The sequence below is a fragment of the Geospiza fortis genome, unplaced genomic scaffold, assembly GCF_000277835.1.
Source record: "Geospiza fortis unplaced genomic scaffold, GeoFor_1.0 scaffold23, whole genome shotgun sequence".
NCBI classification, from domain to species: Eukaryota; Metazoa; Chordata; class Aves; order Passeriformes; family Thraupidae; genus Geospiza; species Geospiza fortis.
Window position 1 is genome coordinate 14878857 of NW_005054303.1, and position 18901 is coordinate 14897757.

Sequence of the window (18901 nt, forward strand, 5' to 3'; positions counted from 1 at the left end):
GGAAATGTGGAAATAGGGAATGACAGCTGGGAATTTTTCATCCAGCCTCGTGCTGCTGCTTGTTCTGAGGGATGAGGACTGGCAGTACCCATCTGGAGAGCACCCACAAAATCAATATTTGTCCTCCTACAAGATTCAGCTCAGACATCCAAAGTGATGGCTCTGTTGCAACTACAGAATAAACTAGTAAAATTACCATGAAATCTTCATTTTGGGTTTATCCCAAAAAGCAGTGACTGTTGGTTTTAAGAGACCGTTCTTTTTTAGTGTCTTGAATCTATAAAGTCTCTGTTTGGGAAATAATTTTTGAAAAGCCTCTGTGCCTTCCACTACAAAGGAGTCTGGTACTGCTCTCCACCTCCAAAAATCCAGCTGGAAGATTTCAGGGGGAACAATTTCCTCTGGATCTTTCTGCTTCCTAAAAGACAAACAGCCCTGAAAATCAAGAATGGTGTTCGGGTTTCTCTTTCCAGCAGCACAGAGCAGCCAGATCTGTCCCAGGCGTGAGCACAGCTCCAGGGAGGAGTGCAGAGTCCCCATGGGCAGGGACAGCTCCACTCTCAGAAAGGCTCAGAAATTTGGGGTTTTCAGCCTGGAGAAGAGAAGCTTTGGGATGAATTAATTGTGGCCTTTCAGAACCTGAAGGAGCCAAAAAAAAAAAAGGATGGAGAGGCTTTGAGTGAGGGCCTGGAGTGACAGGACACAGGGAATGGCTTCCCACTGCCACAGGGCAGGGGTGGGTGGGATATTGGGAAGGAATTTGTTGGCTGTGAGGATGTGGAACAGCTCTGCCAGGGAAGCTGTGGCTGCTCCAGGATCCCTGGAAGTGTCCAAGGCCAGGCTGGAGTAACCTTGGGTGGTGGAAGGTGTCCCTGACCATGGCAGGGATGGAACTGGATCATCTTTAATGTCCCTTCCAACTCAAACCATTCAGGGATTTTGTGATTCTATGGCATTGGTTCTGTCTGGCACAAATCAGCCTTAAGATTTGCCAGAGTTGTCCAATTTTTTAGGTTTTTTTAAGCTTTCCTCCTTTGTTCCAATTACATTTTTAATCCATTCACAGACCTTCAGAGGTGAAAGGATATGTTCAGTATCTGTTACACAAACACTCTCAGCACCAAGCAGGAGGGGATTTATCCAGTCTCACACTCTCTTTAGGTTTTCTTGGCATGGGGCTGTGGGGAATTTTGGCTTGATTTTGCTTATTTTGTTTTATGTAAAAGAGGGGTTAAAGCCCCAAACCAAGAACTGCAGCTGTGAGGGTGGAATCTGTGGATTGAATCCATTCCTAGGAGTGTTCTGAGGGTGCTTTGGGATGTGCTGGTCTTGGGAGAGGAACCAGCACACTCTACTCACTCCAAAACTGGGAAACGGTAGTGGGAGCTGCTGGTTTGGGCTGGAGCCAGGGCAAGGTGATTGTTCCTCCTGACACCAAGGTTTGGATCTTTGGATCTGCTCTGAGCAGATCTGCCTTGGCTCTGGTCTCTCTGCTTGGGTTAACCTGCAGATTTTCAAGGATTATTTATTTTTTAGAGCTTTCAGAGAGTTTGGTTTCTTTTACAAAAGCTCCTTCTGAATGTACAGCACTGCAGAAAACTGTGATGTCCTCTTGCAAAGGAAGGCAGCTTCAGCTCACACAGTGCAGACCAACTCTTGTTGCTGTTTATTTGGGCTTGGGTTAACCTGCAGATTTTCAAGGATTAATTATTCTTTAGAGCTTTCAGAGAGTTTGGATTCTTTTACAAAAGTTCTTTCTGAATTTTCAGCACTGTGGTGTCCTCTTGTGAGGGAAGGCAACTTCAGCTCACACAGTGCAGATCAACTCTTGTTGCTGTTTATTTGGGCTTGGGTTAACCTGCAGATTTTCAAGTTTGTTTTTTTGTTTTAGAGCTTTCAGAGTCTTTGGTTTCTTTTACAAACGTTCTTTCTGAATGTACAGCACTGCAGAAAACTGCTGCTGTGTCCTCTAGAACTTCAGCTCGCACAGTGCAGATTAACTCTTGTTGCTGTTAATTTGGGCTTTCTGAGTCATTTTCTGGCTTCAGCTGACATTTTAAGAATCCTCAGTTCTACATTTGAGGTGTTAAACTGACCTGATATAGAGATTGTGTTTGAGAAGAGCAAACATCTCCTTTCCAGTCATTAAGAGTATGTTGCTCATGCTTGTTTTTTCCAGCTCTAGTTACAAAGCATTTTTTAAATCTGTCAGATTTATGTAAATCGCAAGTGTAAGCAGAATTGTAGAGTTAATTGTAATAAACACTAGGAACATTTATTAAACCTTCTGCATTAGAACATAATTCAAATTCTGTTAGAGTCCAGCAGATCACCATCCACCAAGAATTCCCTGGTTTTATGGTTTTAGGGCAGCCCATAAAATGAGAGACATTTCTTTAGGTCACTTCAGCTGGGTGAGAGCTTTTGACAGTGCTAGATGTGAATTCAGAGATGCAGGAAGGTGAATTTGTCTGTTTGAGAATGCTGTGAGATATAAAAACAGAGCATAATGTGAATTTCCAAACCACACAGAGCAGGTTAGGAATTCTGAAGTGTCAGAGGTCAGAAAGTGGAAAGCAGAGGAGCTTGAGTTTCACTCCCAGGGCACGAGGTCAGGCACCTTTTGAGGGGATATTCAGTGACTGGGGACAAGCAGGCAGCACTTTGAGGCAGCAGAACCTCGTGGTCAGGGGTGAGTGAAGCTTGGCAAGGGGTGAATAAGCTGGGCAGGGAGGGGGGGAAGGAGGGAGCGCTGCCACAGGAGCTGCAATCAGGATTCAATTAATGGAGACACGCTCCAGCAAACAGCTCCTCTCTGAATGGCGCTGCTGATCCAAGGCTGGAGATGAGACAGTGACCGTGGGGAGAGGAGAGCATTTCACCATGGAAATTGGAAATACCAATTTGGAGCCTGACAGAGGGATGTTGCTGCATGAATCTTCTCTTTCTCTGTGGTTAGGAAGAGGACACTGAGCACAGATTCAAATGTCCAAGATTCCCCCATTTTTGAGCACCTCACGTGGCTCAGCACTGTGGACCCCCTGGGCTGGAACTGTTTGGCTTGCGCTCTTGGAAACAAATAAAACACAAGTGCAGAGTGCATAACTGGTTTTGAAACCAGTTCTGTGTGTTATTTCTGGTCACTGGCTGCAGAAATGCCCTCCCCAGACTGTATTTTCTCAGGTGTGGTGTTTGGGTGTGTGGTGGGAAGCGTCGCACACAGCGACTGCCACGGGCCTCACCTCGGGTCCCATTGTCCCACAGCAGCTGTTGGGGAAGAAAGTCAAGGCTCAGTGGGAAAACCCAATGATTTTTTTGTTTGTAATGCTACAAAACTCTCCCAGCTCCCCAAAATAGTCCTACTAACAGAGCTGTCACGTTAGTGGGGTGGGATGTGCTCAGTCACTACAGCAATGCAATGCAATATCAAAAAAAAAAAAGAGTACTTGTGTTTGTACTTTGTGTTTTGTTTTATTTTTATTTTGAACACAGATTGCATGTGATGTTCTGCAGTGTTAGTATTCAGCTGCTAAAATATTCTGGAAGAGCTGAGCTCAGTGGGATGCTGTCACTCATCCTCTGTCAGGATGTGGGACAGCTGAAGAGGTGACCAAAAGGCTGCTGCCAAACTCTTCTTTCTCAGTAAATAAACCCTGTAAATGACATTGAGCAAATGAAAATTTGGCTGTGGTTCACCTCATTCAAATACATTCTTGTTCTGATCCCATTCTGGTGTGGCTCGTGTTGGAGCTTTGCAATCCTTCTGCCAAAATCCTGTAGTGTTAATTTTCATCCTATAGGGAACATGATCTTCAGCTTTGAGTCTCATTAAATAAAATTAGGATCAATAGTAATAAAGGGCAAAGCTCTGTCTTCCTCTTGGAGAAAGTCTTGCAGCAAATATCATGGGAATTTGGGACCTGCTTCTGTCCTGTGGAGCTGGACCACGTTGCTGATGGAGATGTGGACACCAACACTGAGTCTTTCAGCCTTTAGTGTCAAATAAATTCTTAGGAGATTTTCTTATATATTGAAGGGATCAAGGCAAGAAGAATGAAAGACAATAAGGCATCTAACAAATCTTTTCTTCCTTAAAAGTGAAATATATCACCAAGGGTCATTTTATAGATGTCATCTTTATGGGATAAATGCATATAAATGATTATTTCCTTTGTCAGTAATAGCTCACGAGATACTGAACAGGTCTGGATTACTGGCATGAAGTAATAGCTTCCCTGGCCTCTGGCTAATTTCAAAAATTTCAGCTGATTTTAAATTGAAATTGAAATACAGAGGAAATTTCAAGGGATGAGGAGGAGGCAGATATTTTGCTGTTGGGCTCAGGAAATGTAAATAACATGAGTTGAAGAACTGTAATTTCTTAGTCTGTAGTTCCCCCTCTGCAGTGCAGAATTATATCAATAAGACAGACTGATAGATCATTCATTAATTTTTCCCATTGGGGATTTATATTTTTGTCAGATATCATTTCTAGTCAAATTTCAGGTTTGATTCACAAAGCCAGTGACGTTGGCTTTGGTGCCTTCCTGTCTGTGACTTCCTTGGTAACTGCAAAGTTCTTTAAAAAAAATTAGAATGATGCAAACTGCAGTGACTCGTGGGAAATGAAGATTTCTTTGACTAACACATCCCAGAGTGATCTGAGGAATCCTGATCTGACACTTTTCACATCTAGGTGTGTACAAGGAGAACCAGTTTTTAGCCCTGGCCTTGTTGCATTTTTAATGAGAGCAGTAATTCATTATTGATGGAGTGTTCAGTGACAGGTGGCAGAGGGAAGGTGGAGCTGCTGCCAGCCAAGAGCAGGGAACAAAAGCCTCTGGTGACATCTGGGTGACGTCCCTTGGGAAGCATTTTGGGTGATTTGCTGTGTGCTCACAGTGCCAATGTCTAGACTGGAGATGTAAAACCATTCCTTGTCTGGGAGCACCCACACAGGGATTTTAAGGATCAGGGAATATTTGGGATTTTGCCTTTGGTTCTGGCACAGCAGGAGTTAATGATCACGTGTGGTCTCGGTGTCATCAACTCAAGAATGTGTCTGGTGGAAGGGGAAAGCTGTGGGACCAGAAAGCACAGACAACTTGATAGCTTTAGGTCATAAATATCAACCCAGTGGGGACTTCTGTGTTCCAGCAGGCAGAGTCTGAGGGTTGAAACCCAAAATAGTCCAAGCTATAGATTAAATATGAGCTTAGTGGTGATATTGGAAAGCAGCAGGACAGGATTTAGTGGAGCTGTGTCGTGTGTGAGAGCTGGGAGCCAGGAACTGCAGCATTCCCCTGCCTGAACCTTCAGATCCCAGCCAAGCAGACCTTTGGCAGACTCCATCCATTCCTTCAGGCTTCAGCATGACAGTGGCACTTACTGCTGGTGTGGAAAAGGAATATTTGTGAGGAATATGATCCTTTTGGTACTCCAGAAGTGAAGCTGATACTGTGGAAGCAGTGCAGGCCACTTCACCTGAACAGCTGAGCTGCTCCTGGACAAAAGTGTGGGTAGTGGAGCACCCCTGGCTTCAGTGAGGCAGAGTCTGTGTCCCTGCTGGGAACATCCCTGCTTCACATTGGTCTAACAGGACCAGAGCACTCCTAATCCTTTATCCTAATCCTTTATCCCACTGGCATCCACCTGCTCCTTCTGCATTTTGAAGGACACCAAAGATTTTGCTGTGGTCTAAAAAAAAAAAACAACACCTCGGTGGGAAGGTGCTTTCAGAAGTGGTGAATGTTTCCTTTGTGGTTTGCAGATGACTCTGAGTGATTTGGTCTGCAGATGTTTGGGTCCTTTGTAGAATTGTTCAGATTCTCTTTGAGATCAGCTTGAGTCATATTTGTGTCCTTGGCCTGCATTTTGAAACCCATCTCTTGTCTTAGCACTGAAGGATTTTGAAAGGCCAATCATTGGGTTTGGTTTGATTTGGTTTGGCTTGGCTTGGCTTGGTTGGGTTTTTTTCCTGGCTGGAAAGCCTTTCCCTATTTTGAAGCTTGACTAAGTATTGATAAAACTCAGAGGTTAATCCTTCAGTCTCTTGATCTTCCTTTTTGAAGGACTTTTTAAACAAGAAGTTTTTAAGACTTCTTGTCCATGCACAGGAGAAGAGTGTTCTGTAATGACTCCCTTCACAGGGTCAAATTTCCTTTATATCCTCATCTTAAGTCCAAATTGATTTAATTTAACCCAGTTTTCCCTCCATTTTCTATAATCCACCTCTTCACCAGATTTCAGCTGTTCAGAAGATTCTGCATATTTGTTAGGGTGAAAATGAAACAATTGGGGTTAAACTCCTGTAACTCTTGGATGCTCAGCCTAATTAAATCAGGTTGTGTGTCCTGAATAATAGTTTAGCTCTGGTGATGGTGCCTGAGTGATTTAGTTACTAGAAAGTGTTTACAAAATCTTCTCTTAAAACTTTCTATATCTGAGGTTCCTGTGGCGTCTTCTTCCAGTACTGAATTTTCAGTTGAAATTTGGAGCTTATCCAGAGAGGACAGTTCTGTAAAAGCTTCATTGGAGCTGCTGCTGCTTCTGAGGAGGAGGAGGAGGGATGAAGGAAGGAGTTTGCAGAGAGAAGTTGTTGCAGGGAGCTGTGACTCATCCCTGGTGCCTCTGCTGTGCCTCTCCTGCCCCTCTCAGTTCCACTTTTGGGGCACTCTGAGGTTCAGCATCATGAGATGGCTGAGCCCCTGGTGCATCCTGGAGTGCCAGAAACTTCCCTTAAAAATGGTGTTTGAGAGGAGTGAGCTCTCATTTCCAGGTTCAGGTTGGACATGAGGAGGAATTTCTTCCTCTAAAGGGGGTTCAGGGGTTGGAAGGGGCTGCCCAGGGAGGTTTGGAGTCCCCATCCCTGGAGGTGTCCAGGGAATGACTGGATGTGGCTCTCAGTGCTCTGGGCTGGGGACAAGGTGGTGACAGTCACAGATGGGATGACCTTGGAGGGCTTTTCCAGCCTCAGTGATTCTGTGATTTGATGTTTTAAAGTCTGCAAAAGAACTGTCAGGAACATTTCACAATTCCAGCCAGGCTGGTGCTGAGCTGATTCCAAACCCGAATTATCCTCACCCACGTTGGTCTCAGCTTTGCATTGTATTTGTATCAGACAACATCTTATTTTTGCACAATCTGTAAGACTGTGAGGTGCCTTGATTTATGATTAAATATATCTTAACTATAGCTAAATATCTAAATATCTATCTTAACTATATCTAAATATATCTTAACTCTCTTGTTTCAGGCTAGAAATCTTCACACAGGAGAACTGGCTGCTGTAAAAATAATCAAGTTAGAGCCTGGTAAGTTTTACATTCTTTCCTGTATTTTTGAATCACGTTTTCATTTTTTCCATGTGTTTATTTTCACCCACTGTGAAGTCCTAGACAAAAGAAGTGTTTGGGGTTGGGGTTTTTTTTGTAGTTTCAGTGGTTAGATGACAGGAAGCCCTGCAGGATGTACCACTGCTCTTGGCTGCGTCACGCTCACTATTTCCTTGTTTGTTCTTATCTGCCTGATCAATTGCTGCATGAAGAGATGTTGCAATTACAACGTGTTATTGGTACAAAGAGGAGATTAGGGACAGATGGTAAATTGTGAGCTCTGAGCCAGTGAGGAGCTGTGGGAGTTGAAAGGGGGAAGGGATCAGGCAGTGATCCCAACTCCCACCAAAGGTGCACTGGGAAAAGCAGAGCCCTGGTTTGGGATGTGTCATCTTTTCTTTTTGTGCTGAGGGAGGGGGATGGCTCCTACTGTCCATGGAGTTTCTGCCACTCCTCCTAAAAGCAGGAGGCCCAGGGGATCTCCTTTGCTGCCCAGATCTCCTGAGCGGAAGTTTTACCTGAGCCCTGCACAGAGAGCTGAAATCTGAAATTGTGTCCTGAGTGGAAATCATAGAATCACAAAATCCCAGCATGATTTGAGTTGGAAGAGAACTTGAAGACCATGTGGGGCTGAAGGGCTGAGGGGAGGGTTAATTTTTATTTCTGGTTGGTTCTGTGCAGAAAAAGAAATGGGTTTGAAGGCTGAAGGTAGAAAAAGCAGGGAGAGACTCCGGGGAGGAGTGAAAATCACCGTCTTTGGGTGCCTGGGACTGCTCAGCCCCCTTGGCAGAGCAGGCTGGTTTATTAATTGGGCTGCAGTGCTGGGGTTAATTAGGCAGTGGGGACACAGGGGAATCCCTCACACCCTGTGTGAGCTGCTGTGGCCAGAGCCTGGGGCAGTGGGGCTGTGGTGAGGCAGAGTGATGCTTCAGTGACAGAAAAAGGACAATAATAACCCACTGCTACCTTGGTGAGGAGCTTCCTCCAGCCCTGTGTCACTGCAGCTCATCCAAATGAAGTGTGTCTGGTTTTATTCTGAATTTGAGGGAAATTGTTTTGGAAGCTGAAGTGAAGCAGGGACCAAATCCTCTGTTGATACTGAGGGAGGAGCAGGATTCTGCCTTTCCTTGGTGCTGCTTAAGCACTCCAGTGATAAATGCAAGACTCTGGCCCCAGTTTTAATTAGCACTGATGACCATGTCTTGTGTTTAATTATGTTGGTCTGATCACCACAGGGAAGCCATTTTTTCTGGTTTGTTTTGGTTTGGTTTTTAATCCATCTTCTTTTAAACGTTGCCAACCTGATCTCCATCCATCTCATGTACACCCACAGCCTCCTGGCAGGGATCTTGTTGGGTGTTTGGTTTTTAAGGAGAATTCACAGCATTTATTTACTTACTTACTCCTTTTTCAGTTCTCATGTTTGAAATACTCCAGACTTTTAAAGAAATTATTAATTGGCTGCTACACATTAAATTTTCTGACTAATTTTAAGGGTTTTAAGTAGTTTTTGAAGACTGTAAATTGCAGGGCACTATCAATTCCTGGACTAGGTCAGTAGCTGTTGGAATTCTCTGTGGTGGTTTCCTGGGAAGGGCAGCCCCTCCAAACACCAACACAAGTTCCTTTCACACAGTAGGGCACAGCTGGAATAAAATTAATAATAAATTTCCTAAATTAGAGAGTGCAGAAATAGGCTTGGGAGTTACATACAGCATCTTCTGGAGAGGAGGAGGAGAAGGCTCATCAATGGTAATTAATTAGCTGATGGAAAAATAAGAGCTCTAAACTCAATACTTGATTAATCCATAGACAGGGGAATTGGGAGCAAAAGACAAAAGGCTCTGAAGCAGAGAGTGCTCCAGAGGAGGTGAGGAATGTGTTCAATGAAGGCTGAAGGAACTGCACTCAGTAAAATGGCAGGATTTGAGGAGATCAGGGTACTGCTGGCATGGCAGGGGTGATCCTGGTTTGTTCCTGTTCCTCCCTCATCTCCTGCAGGTAGTGAGTGAGTACCCAAAGAGAGCTGGGAGCAGATCCCAGCATGGATCTGTATTTTATTTCATCAGCTCTTACCTTTGTCTCTTGTCCAGACAAAGAAAACAAACTCAGCTTGGAAGGTTGCTGTCAGTAATTTATTTGAATTTGGGGCAGTTCTCTAGGTCTGCTCCCACAGTCACTTGGAGTCAAAATAGTGTTTTTCCCCTTTTTTTTTTATTTTTTTGGCACAGACTTTGGAGAGCATTAGGCAAAAGTATTATGGCACGCTAATGACATTTCCCAGCATTCCCTGAGCACAAATGCTTCAAATAATTTGGGAGCCAATTCTATTTCAGAAACTAATCCAACTGTACTCAGCAGCACAGCAGCCAAAACTGTCTGAAACACTAAAGCCTCTTCCTTCTATGGGTTTAGCAGATGACTCTAGAGGGGACTCAATACAAAGAGGGAACTATTTGCCAGTGGAGTTTTCAGCCACAGAACGTTCTCCCTGGGAGAATATCATAAAAAGTATTTTTAAATATGCTAATGTCTGTTTTAAGTGCTGCTGTCATGATAACTAATGCCCTCTGTCGTGTTCAGAACCTTCTGCAAGGTTACAGAAGAATCTCACTGCTGGGTTTTGGGGTTTTTTTTCAGTCAATGATTGCATTTTCCATCTGAGATCCCAGAAATGGCAGTTCCCTATTTCAGGTTGGATGCTAAGCTGGACAGGGAGCTGCAGGAGCAGAGCCATGCAGAGCTGTGAGGTTTGTGCTCAGTGCATCCAAGCCAGGTCTGTGTGTGCTGATCCTGTGCTTCAGCCAGCTCAGGAAGGGGATTTTCCACACAGGAGGAGCAGGGTCAGGGCCACAAGGGGGTCTGGCCCCTCTGCACCAACCAGAGCAGCACAGCAGAGCTGCCCTGTGGCAGCCCAGGACTTTGGGGACTGAGGCAGGGCAGCCTCATTTCCCATGCAATGAATTCCCCAAAGGTGACATGAGCTGTGGAGAAGAACCAGCTTGAGGCTGATTTAAACTGAGCCTGAGGCTGATTTAAACTAACCCTGCTGGGCTTGAACCGTTGTTGGCAGCACCTGGGGTTGAGGAAATATGAAAATAACTTCTCATTAGCACACACACACCTTCCATGCCTCATGCTGTGCAGCCTGGTTGGGTTTGGGATCATGGCTGGGGCCAAATTCCTGAGGTTCCAGGGGTTCCAGAGCCGTTAAAGGCTGGACATGGCCTGTGTGTGACATCCCATGTCCCTTGTGGTGCTGTCACAGCCTCAAAGCTGCTCAACCCCACACAGGGCAAAGCAGAGGCAGTGTGGACTTGGAATCCTGAGTGCCCAGAATTTTAATTACATCCAGCTTGTTGAAATGGGGTCAGATTTTACTTTGTGTCCTTGTAGTGAATTTATAATCCACTGTTCTTCTAAAGAAATGTGTGTATCCAGAGCAGGATCCAGGTAGTGCAAGTTTTCACTTAAAACAAGACTTTTTGGGATGGGGAAAGTGGGCAGAAGGGGTTGTGGTGGGGGAAGGAGGTTCTACAAGTAGGAAAGAAGCTGCAGAGTCCCACATTTGAGTTGGAAAGGAGTGCAGAGTGTGACCCTTGGGGTGAATTAGAACACATCATTTGGCAAAATACATCAAGAAAAACAGCAACAGCGAAGATCAAAGACTGAGCTGTACAACAGTGGGTAGGTGAGGCAAGGAAAGAGAAAAAGAAACTGCTAAGAGAGAGGAATCCCAGAATCCCTGAGTGGTTGGGGTTGGAAGGGACCTTAAGGATCATCCCAATCCACCCCTGCCATGGCAGGGACTCCTTGCACCATCCCAGGGTGCTCCAAGCCCTGTCCAACGTGGCCTTGGACGCTCCAGGGTTGTGACAGCCACAGCTTCTCTGGGCAATACCAATTATATATTTTGAATTACCAATTATATATTTTTAATGACCAATTATATATTGAGAGGCTGGTCATAACCAGGAGCCAGGCAGGGCAGAAGAGAAAATCCACAGGGAAATTGTTCTGGTGTTGGATCACTCACTCCAAACTCTGGTGTGCTCCTTGCTGTGGAGCTCGTGGCAGCACATCACCATCAGAAATATTTAGTATCAGCAGAGAGATAATGAGGAGCATCAGTGGTTAGCAGTTGGCAGCTCCATGCCCAGCAGGAAAATCTGCTGCTGGAAACATCACTGTTTCCAAATAGCTGCTCCTGCTTGGAATCAAGTTTCTTGAGTTTCAGGTTTGGGGAATTGAAATTCTTTCTGTTGGACTGCAGGTTTCCATGAGTCCTGTGAAAAGCAGTCTGGATAAAACAGCATATTAAAAATTTCTATAGAAGATATGGATAAAGCAGGATGAAAGATCCTGCATTTTGGGAAATCCATCCCTTTCCTCAGCACAGCCTGAGCCTTCCTGAGCTTCAGGAGAGTGGTTTGGAGTGAGTGACTGGGATCTGTTGGAGCACAGGGGTGTTGGGGAGTCAGCACAGAGCTCACCTGTGGGAGAGCTGGGGGTGCTCCCCTGGAGAGGAGAAGGCTCCAGGCAGAGCTCAGAGCCCCTGGCAGGGCCTGAAGGGGCTCCAGGAGAGCTGGAGAGGAGCTGTGGATGTTGCTGGGCTGTGGACTAGGGCAGATAGTTGTCATTCCCATAGGGATTCCTCTCCTTGTTTGGGAACTCAGGTTGTTGAAATAAGAAATGTTTGAGGAATGGTCCCAGCAGAGGCTGCAGTGGTGTGACCCTGCTCTTTGTCCTTCAATGCTCCTTACAAGTGTTCCTCAAGTCCTGTTGTTAAATACAATCTAGTTTTTAAATTACAAATGTTAATTATTAAAGTGTTAAAAATCCCAAATCTTTGTTAAAGTATTAAAAATCCCAGGTCAGGCTGCCTGGAGAGGTTTGGGAGTCACATCTCCATGTCCATCAGGAGAGGTCCATGGTGTCCATGTCCATGGTGGGGACTGGGAGGGATTGGACAGGAGTGCTGCACCTGGAAGGTCTGGTCTCCTCAAATGTGCCTCTGTCCCACCCTCTGGTGACACTGGGGTGTCTCTGAGTGCCATCACTTCTCTGCTCCCACACAGCACCAGCTGTGAAGTGATGCAGAAGAAACCAATTTAAAACAAACCCCAGGAGTTTCTCCCCCAAGAAGTCACCTTTGGACAGCAAAAGGATTCACAGCTCTTCCCAGGGGTTGTTGTGACAAGTGATCTGGGGTCTTCCTGCAGGATGGGAACACTGGGAGCAGTGGAGCAGCTGAAAATAGGTGCAGGAATAAACTTGGCTAAAAGCCATGAGGATGAGGAATGCCCAGAGAGCAGCAGTGCTGGGGATGGGCACTGGAGCCAGCAGAGACCCAGGGTCCAGCTGCTCTCCATCCAGGAAAACCTGGCAGGATCTCTCTACATTCCAGCTGTGCACAGAATCATGGAATGGTTTGGGTTGGAAGGGACCTAAAGCCCATCCAGTGCCCCCCCTGCCATGGCAGGGACACCTCCCACTGTCCCAGGGTGCCCCAGTGTCCATCCTGCCCTTGGGCACTGCCAGGGATCCAGGGGCAGCCCCAGCTGCTCTGGCAATCCCAGCCCAGCCAGGAATTCCCAATTCCCAATCTCCCACCCATCCCTGCCCTCTGGCACTGGGAGCCATTCCCTGGCTCCTGTCCCTCCATCCCTTGTCCCCAGTCCCTCTCCAGCTCTCCTGGAGCCCCTTCAGGCCCTGCCAGGGGCTCTGAGCTCTCCCTGGAGCCTTCTCCTCTCCAGGTGAGCACCCCCAGCTCTCCCAGCCTCTCACACAGGTGAGCTCTGCAAGTAGAATAATTCACAGCTATTGATGTGTCACCAGTTTCCTCCATGATCTCCCATTTAAATTCAGATTTATCATGAATTTCCCAGCCCTTACCTTGCTCAGCTTCTGGGATGGGCTCAGATCCCACCCCATGGCAGGGGCTGGGTTCCTGCAGTCCCCTCCCTGGCAGCTGGGGACAAGCAGCCTCTTGTTCTGTCCAAGGAGAATATTCCCCTGTGGGGCTCTCTGCAGAGCTAAAACCCCACAGCAGAGGAGGCTGCAGTGCCTCAGTCCCTGCTCAGGCTCAGACTTTGCAGCATTCCCCTGATGGATGGTCCCACCCAGTGTGCCACATCCCGAAACTGCCACACATCCCGAAACTGCCACACATCCCAAAACTGCCAACATGGCAGCAGGCAAACCCAATCTTCCCAATTCCCTCTTGTTCACCATCAAATCCCTGACTGCTAAACCAGATTATTTTGTATGGATGTTTTGTCACCTTTGGTCTAATTCTTTTTATCTTGCTGTCTCCCTGTCAGTGAAGTATTTTCTACAAATTGTGTCTGGTTTTTTTCCTGCTATCCAAGGATATTTAATTTTTGCCCTATTCCAGTGCTTCTTGCCAAGATTAATACTGCAGCTGCCTGGAAACTCTGAATTGGTTTGTTTTGTATTCATTCTTGTCATCTTTGAGCAGCTATACATCTTCTCCCCTATCTCTGTGTCTCATCTTTCAGAAAAATTTCCTCCATATTTTAGCCAAACTTTTCTCATGGATAACTTCTCTTCTTTCCATCTGTTTGCTACTTCTCTATCAGCTCCCTGTCTTCTTTCTTCTTTCTCTTCCAAATCCTTTATTTCTCCTCCTTTCTCTATAAGTAACCCCCATTTCTTGCATGAATTCTTCATTTATAAATAGCAAATCACAAGATCATCCTTGCTGTCTCCCTCTACTACAGGCAGCATCATTCCAAGTCATTCCTGGTGGGTTTTGTTGAATGTTTTCTTCTTTCTTTTTTTTTTCATTTGTTGGAAATTTTACACAAAAAAAAATTGTTGGAAATTTTACACAAAAGTAAACATCCCAGATTCCCATTCCTGATATTTCTCCAGTTAGGAAAACCTTTTCATCTGCCCAGGCAATGTAGGTGAGGGTAATTTAAGCCCATTGTTAATTATCCTATTATAAGACTGCAGACAGATTATCCCTTCTCCCCACTTCCCTGCTATCTTTTATGTGCATTGTTATCTTCTCACTGTCAGTCCTTTTCTAGCCCAAAAGTCTGCATTCCCTTCAATTTCCCCCGTTAGTCACAGTTCCTAGAACTGCCCTGGCGCTCGGCAGCGATCCCCACGCAGCTCCAGCTGCTGCCTCTGAGGTTTTCCTGTTCTGGGGATGTTGTCAACAGGATTTTCACATGGGGCAGTGTGGAGTCTTTGCTTCTTTGTGCCAGGGTTGGGATTAAATGCACAGGACAGTATTTCTTGTTGGGATTCAGATGTTTATTAATTCTTATTTATGTTTGTCTGGGTTTGGAAAGACAGGTTTGAAAAGCAGGAGCCTTCCTTGAAATGGAAAATGCAAACCTCCTCTCTCTGAATTATTATAATTTTTTGATTAAGGGGCTCTCAAGCAAAGATATGGGAAAAGGAATAACAGTTCTTTACTAGGAAAATTAAAAATACAAATTCAATAATACAAAAAAAAGAAAACAAAACACAGAGTCAGACCATGCCCTGTCCCCCTGTGTGTCAGGGGGTGGCACAGCCCCATCCCATGGGGGCTCAGCCCTCCTGCAGTGCCAGCTGTGCTGCTGCTGCAGCAGGGATCCTGCACAAGGGGGGAGTTTTCCTCTGCAGCTCCAGGGCTGCTGCAGATGGGCCTGGGCTCCCTCTGGCAATGCAGGGCAGCAGAAAGCTGCTCCTCTGGCAATGCAGGGGGCAAAGGCTGCTGTGCTGCTCCAGGCTCAGATTGGATCCAGGTAGGAATGCTTGGCTCCTCCCCTGGGCGCAGCATCTCCCCATGGGATGCTGGAATTGGATCAGCCCTGCAGGGACACTCAGTGGCCATGGACAGCAGAGATCTCCTGGAGGGAGGGTTGGCTGTGGCAGAGATAAAGAAAAAACTGCCCCATGGACAGCAGAGAACTGCCCCAGCTCTGACAGGTGGACATGGAATACACACATATCTTACAAACCAGGACAATGTCACAGTCTCACAAACCTTGAGTTCTGCAGCACTTCACTCTCACAAACTAAAAATGGAGCCCCATCTCTCTCTCTCTACAAGGCCTTTTAGGGATAAACTGTCCCATTAGGAAATGACACCTCAATTATTTCACTTTTAACCCAATAACCAACCACACATGGCTGCAATGGGGACTTTTTTATCCAATTACACAAAACCACCCAAACCCATGGAGAAGGAGGTGAAGAAGAAGGAGCAGGAGCAGCTTCCACCCTAAAACCTCCATTTTGTTTTAGATATATTTCTGTACTCTAAAACCCCAAACTCTGAGTTTTCCACTCTGTGATATCACACACTTCCAATCAATTCCACACCGACAATCCCAGTTCTGTCATTCCATTTTGGAAGCTTCTCCACAGCCTCAGGTCAGTGCAGTGTTCTCTTGGGGGTCAGAGCCTGTCAGCACAGAAAGTCTGACATTCTCAGCACCCAGGGTTCCAACAGGTCAGGATTCAGCTGTGCTGAAAGGCTGCAGCTGACATTTCAAGGATTCTTCGGTTTGAAGAGGCCACTGGCATTTGGCATTGGATCCTCTGAGCTCATGGACAAGGGGCTGTGGAGAAAGATGGAATTTTTTCAGTGGGGGTGAGAGGATTTTGCTTTCAGTCTGGTTCAGATTTGACTTTCTTGAAAATGCTTGAGTAGTTTGAAAATTCTCCAGTTGTCTGAGAGAATTCAACAATTTCCTTTAGGAAGTTTGTTGGAGAAACGGGAGGAATGAAGCCATGAGATTTAAGCTTGAATTAAAGAATCTTATAAAAAGGAATGAGAGGGACTTTAAACAAAGGATGGAGGGTCAGGATGGGGGAAATGGCTTTTAACTTGGATATTGGGAAGGAATTCCTGGCTGGAGGGTGGGCAGGCCCTGGTAGAGAATTGCCAGAGCAGCTGTGGCTGCCCCTGGATCCCTGGCAGTGCCCAAGACCAGGGTGGATATTGGGGTTTGGAGCAGCCTGGGACAGTGGGAGGTGTCCCTGCCATGGCAGGGGTGGGATGGGATTTAATTTCCCTTCCAACCCAACCCATTCCATGATTCTCTAAACTCGGGAATCTTCACTCACAGTGATCATTTATAAGCAGGATGTGTGAATCCAAGCAAAGCCGTAGCTGCAAGGAATCCCTAAACCAAGCCCAGTGTGAAATCTGTGCTAATTTTATGGAGATTGTGTTGCCTTTTCTCTTTTTCATTGGTTAAAAAAATACTACTGATGTTTATAAAAAGCCTCTTGACATTTGAAACTTCTCTACTACTGTTTTCCTGCCCCAGTGAAGTGTTTCTTAACATAATTCAACATCAAGAACCCCTTGAGGATTTACTTAAATCAGTCAGGGGTGGATTCCTGTGAGTTGGTTCCCATTTTCCTTTGTATTTTGTAGTTATTTTCTTAAATGAAAGCCTGGCAGTCCCTGAGACATAAAGGTTGTGATAATTTCTTTTATAACACGCTGGTTCTTCTTTTGCCAGTGACACTGTTCTCAGGGAAGCTGCCTCACAGCTCAGCAAATATAAACATCTCTTTTAAATGAGGTTATTAAAAATATTAGCTGTGCTGCTACTTAAATAAACACACGAAGAATTCAATTTACACCAGTGCTTGAGTCCTCTTGGACTTGTCAAAATCAACTAAATTAAAGGGAGCAGGAGAAAGCTCTTCATGTTTTCTGGGTTGAACATCCCTGACTTTAATTTAGGAGGGAATTTTACTGGGGAAACTTGAAACAAAAGTAAACATCCCAGAACAATTTGGGTTGCAAGGGATATTAAAGCTCATCCCAGTCCACCCGTGCCATGGCAGGGACACCTTCCACTGTCCCAGGTTGCTCCCAGCCCTGTCCAGCCTGGCCTTGGGCACTGCCAGGGATCCAGGGGCAGCCACAGCTTCTCTGGGCACCCTGTGCCAGGGCCTGCCACCCTCACAGGTGGGAATTTCTTCCTCATATCCCATCTAAATATCCCTTTCTTCACCTTAAAGCCATTCCCCTTTGTCCTTCCATGTCACAGGATGAAAAAAGTTAATAATATATAAAATAATGAAAGCAGAGCTGCAGGGTTTGAGTTCAGGATTCCGGGGAGAGCATCCTCTGCTTGGAAATTCTCTCAAGGGGATTTATCATCTGTATAAATACAAACAGAAATTGCATCTCTGAAATTATTGCTTTTTTAATTTATACAAAATTATCCTTTTATTTTAAAGTGGCAGAAACATGCCCTGCTCATAATGGATTTTTTAGTAGATACTTTTTTTTTCCCCAAAAAATATATTTAGGATGTGCCAATGTGCACAACCACCCAACCCCCCACCCTGAGCTCTGAGTCAGCTGAGTGGGTGTGCAGGCTCATATGCTCCATCCAGGTCCCTTGGGAATGAAATATTCCTCACAACCAGCCTGTGGAACGTGGGCTCCCCTCCTTCCAGGCTCTGCAGTTCAGCAATCCTCACTGTTGGGGGCCTTGTGCTGGGAGCAGCTGGATGGAAACAAAGCTTGAAAAGTAAATTTTGAATTTACTCCCATCCCTCCCTGGATCCCTGTGCTGCTTTCCTGGAGCTCTCTGAACTCATGGATCACTCTCAGGCCACCAGCTCTGGTGGTCTTCAAGAAATATCTGTGCAAGCCCTGCTCTCTTGATCTTCAAAAAATATCTGTGCAAGCCCTGCTCTCTTGGTCTTCAGAAAATATTTGTGCCTCACTGTTGGAGCTCTGGGTGCTGAGAATTTCAGACTTTCTGTGCTGCCAGGCTGTGACCCCCAGGAGAACACTGCACTGACCTGAGGCCCTGGAGAAGCTTCCAGAATGGAATGACAGCACTGGGATTGTGGGTGTGGGGTTTGAATAGAAGTGTGTGATATCACAGGGTGGAAAACTCAGTTTGGGGTTTTAGAATATAGAAATATATACAAAGCAAGATGGAGGTTTTGCAGTGAGGTTGCTCCTTCTTCTTCACCTTCTTCTCCATGGGTTTGGGGTGGTTTTGTGTAATTGGATAAAAAGTCCCCATTGCAGGCAGGGGTGGTTGGTTATTGGGTTAAAAGTGAAAATAATTGAGGTGTCATTTCTTAATGGGACAGTTTATCCTTAAAAGGCTTTGCAGAGAGAGAGATGGGGCTCCATTTTTAGTTTGTTGGAGTGAAGTGCTGCAGAACTCAGGGTTTGTGAGGCTGTGACAGAGATAAGAAATGATAAACATCTGAACCTGAACCTCAACCATCATCTCGAGTGCCTTCAGTCCTGACCTTGACAGAGGTGGAAAAAAGAATCCAAACCCAGCACCTGAGCAAAGCTCAGCACAGGGAATCCAGCTGGGGGGATGGGCTGGGATCCAGACCCTTGGAATGTTTTCCCAAATTCTGTGCATCCCTCCAGAGCTCTCTGGACGTTCATCATGTAACCCTGGCTGCTTCCTGTTTTTCAGGAGATGACTTCTCCCTGATCCAGCAGGAGATATATATGGTTAAAGAATGCAAACATTGCAACATAGTCGCCTATTTTGGGAGTTATCTCAGGTAAATCCAAGTTTTTATGTCAGTATTCCTGC

The 18901-nt window shown here is 45.7% G+C and overlaps 1 protein-coding gene across 2 annotated transcripts in view; it reads left to right on the top strand.

The window, feature by feature from the left end:
• Positions 1 to 18901, top strand: part of MAP4K5 (mitogen-activated protein kinase kinase kinase kinase 5) — a 63610-nt gene that overhangs the window by 13382 nt on the left and 31327 nt on the right. For both annotated transcript variants that reach the window (XM_031066226.1, XM_031066227.1), the window contains exons 2-3: positions 7256 to 7313; positions 18779 to 18869. In XM_031066226.1, the coding sequence (XP_030922086.1) occupies positions 18814 to 18869 (56 nt within the window). In that variant the 5' untranslated portion in view covers positions 7256 to 7313; positions 18779 to 18813. The remainder of the gene's footprint in view (positions 1 to 7255; positions 7314 to 18778; positions 18870 to 18901) is intronic.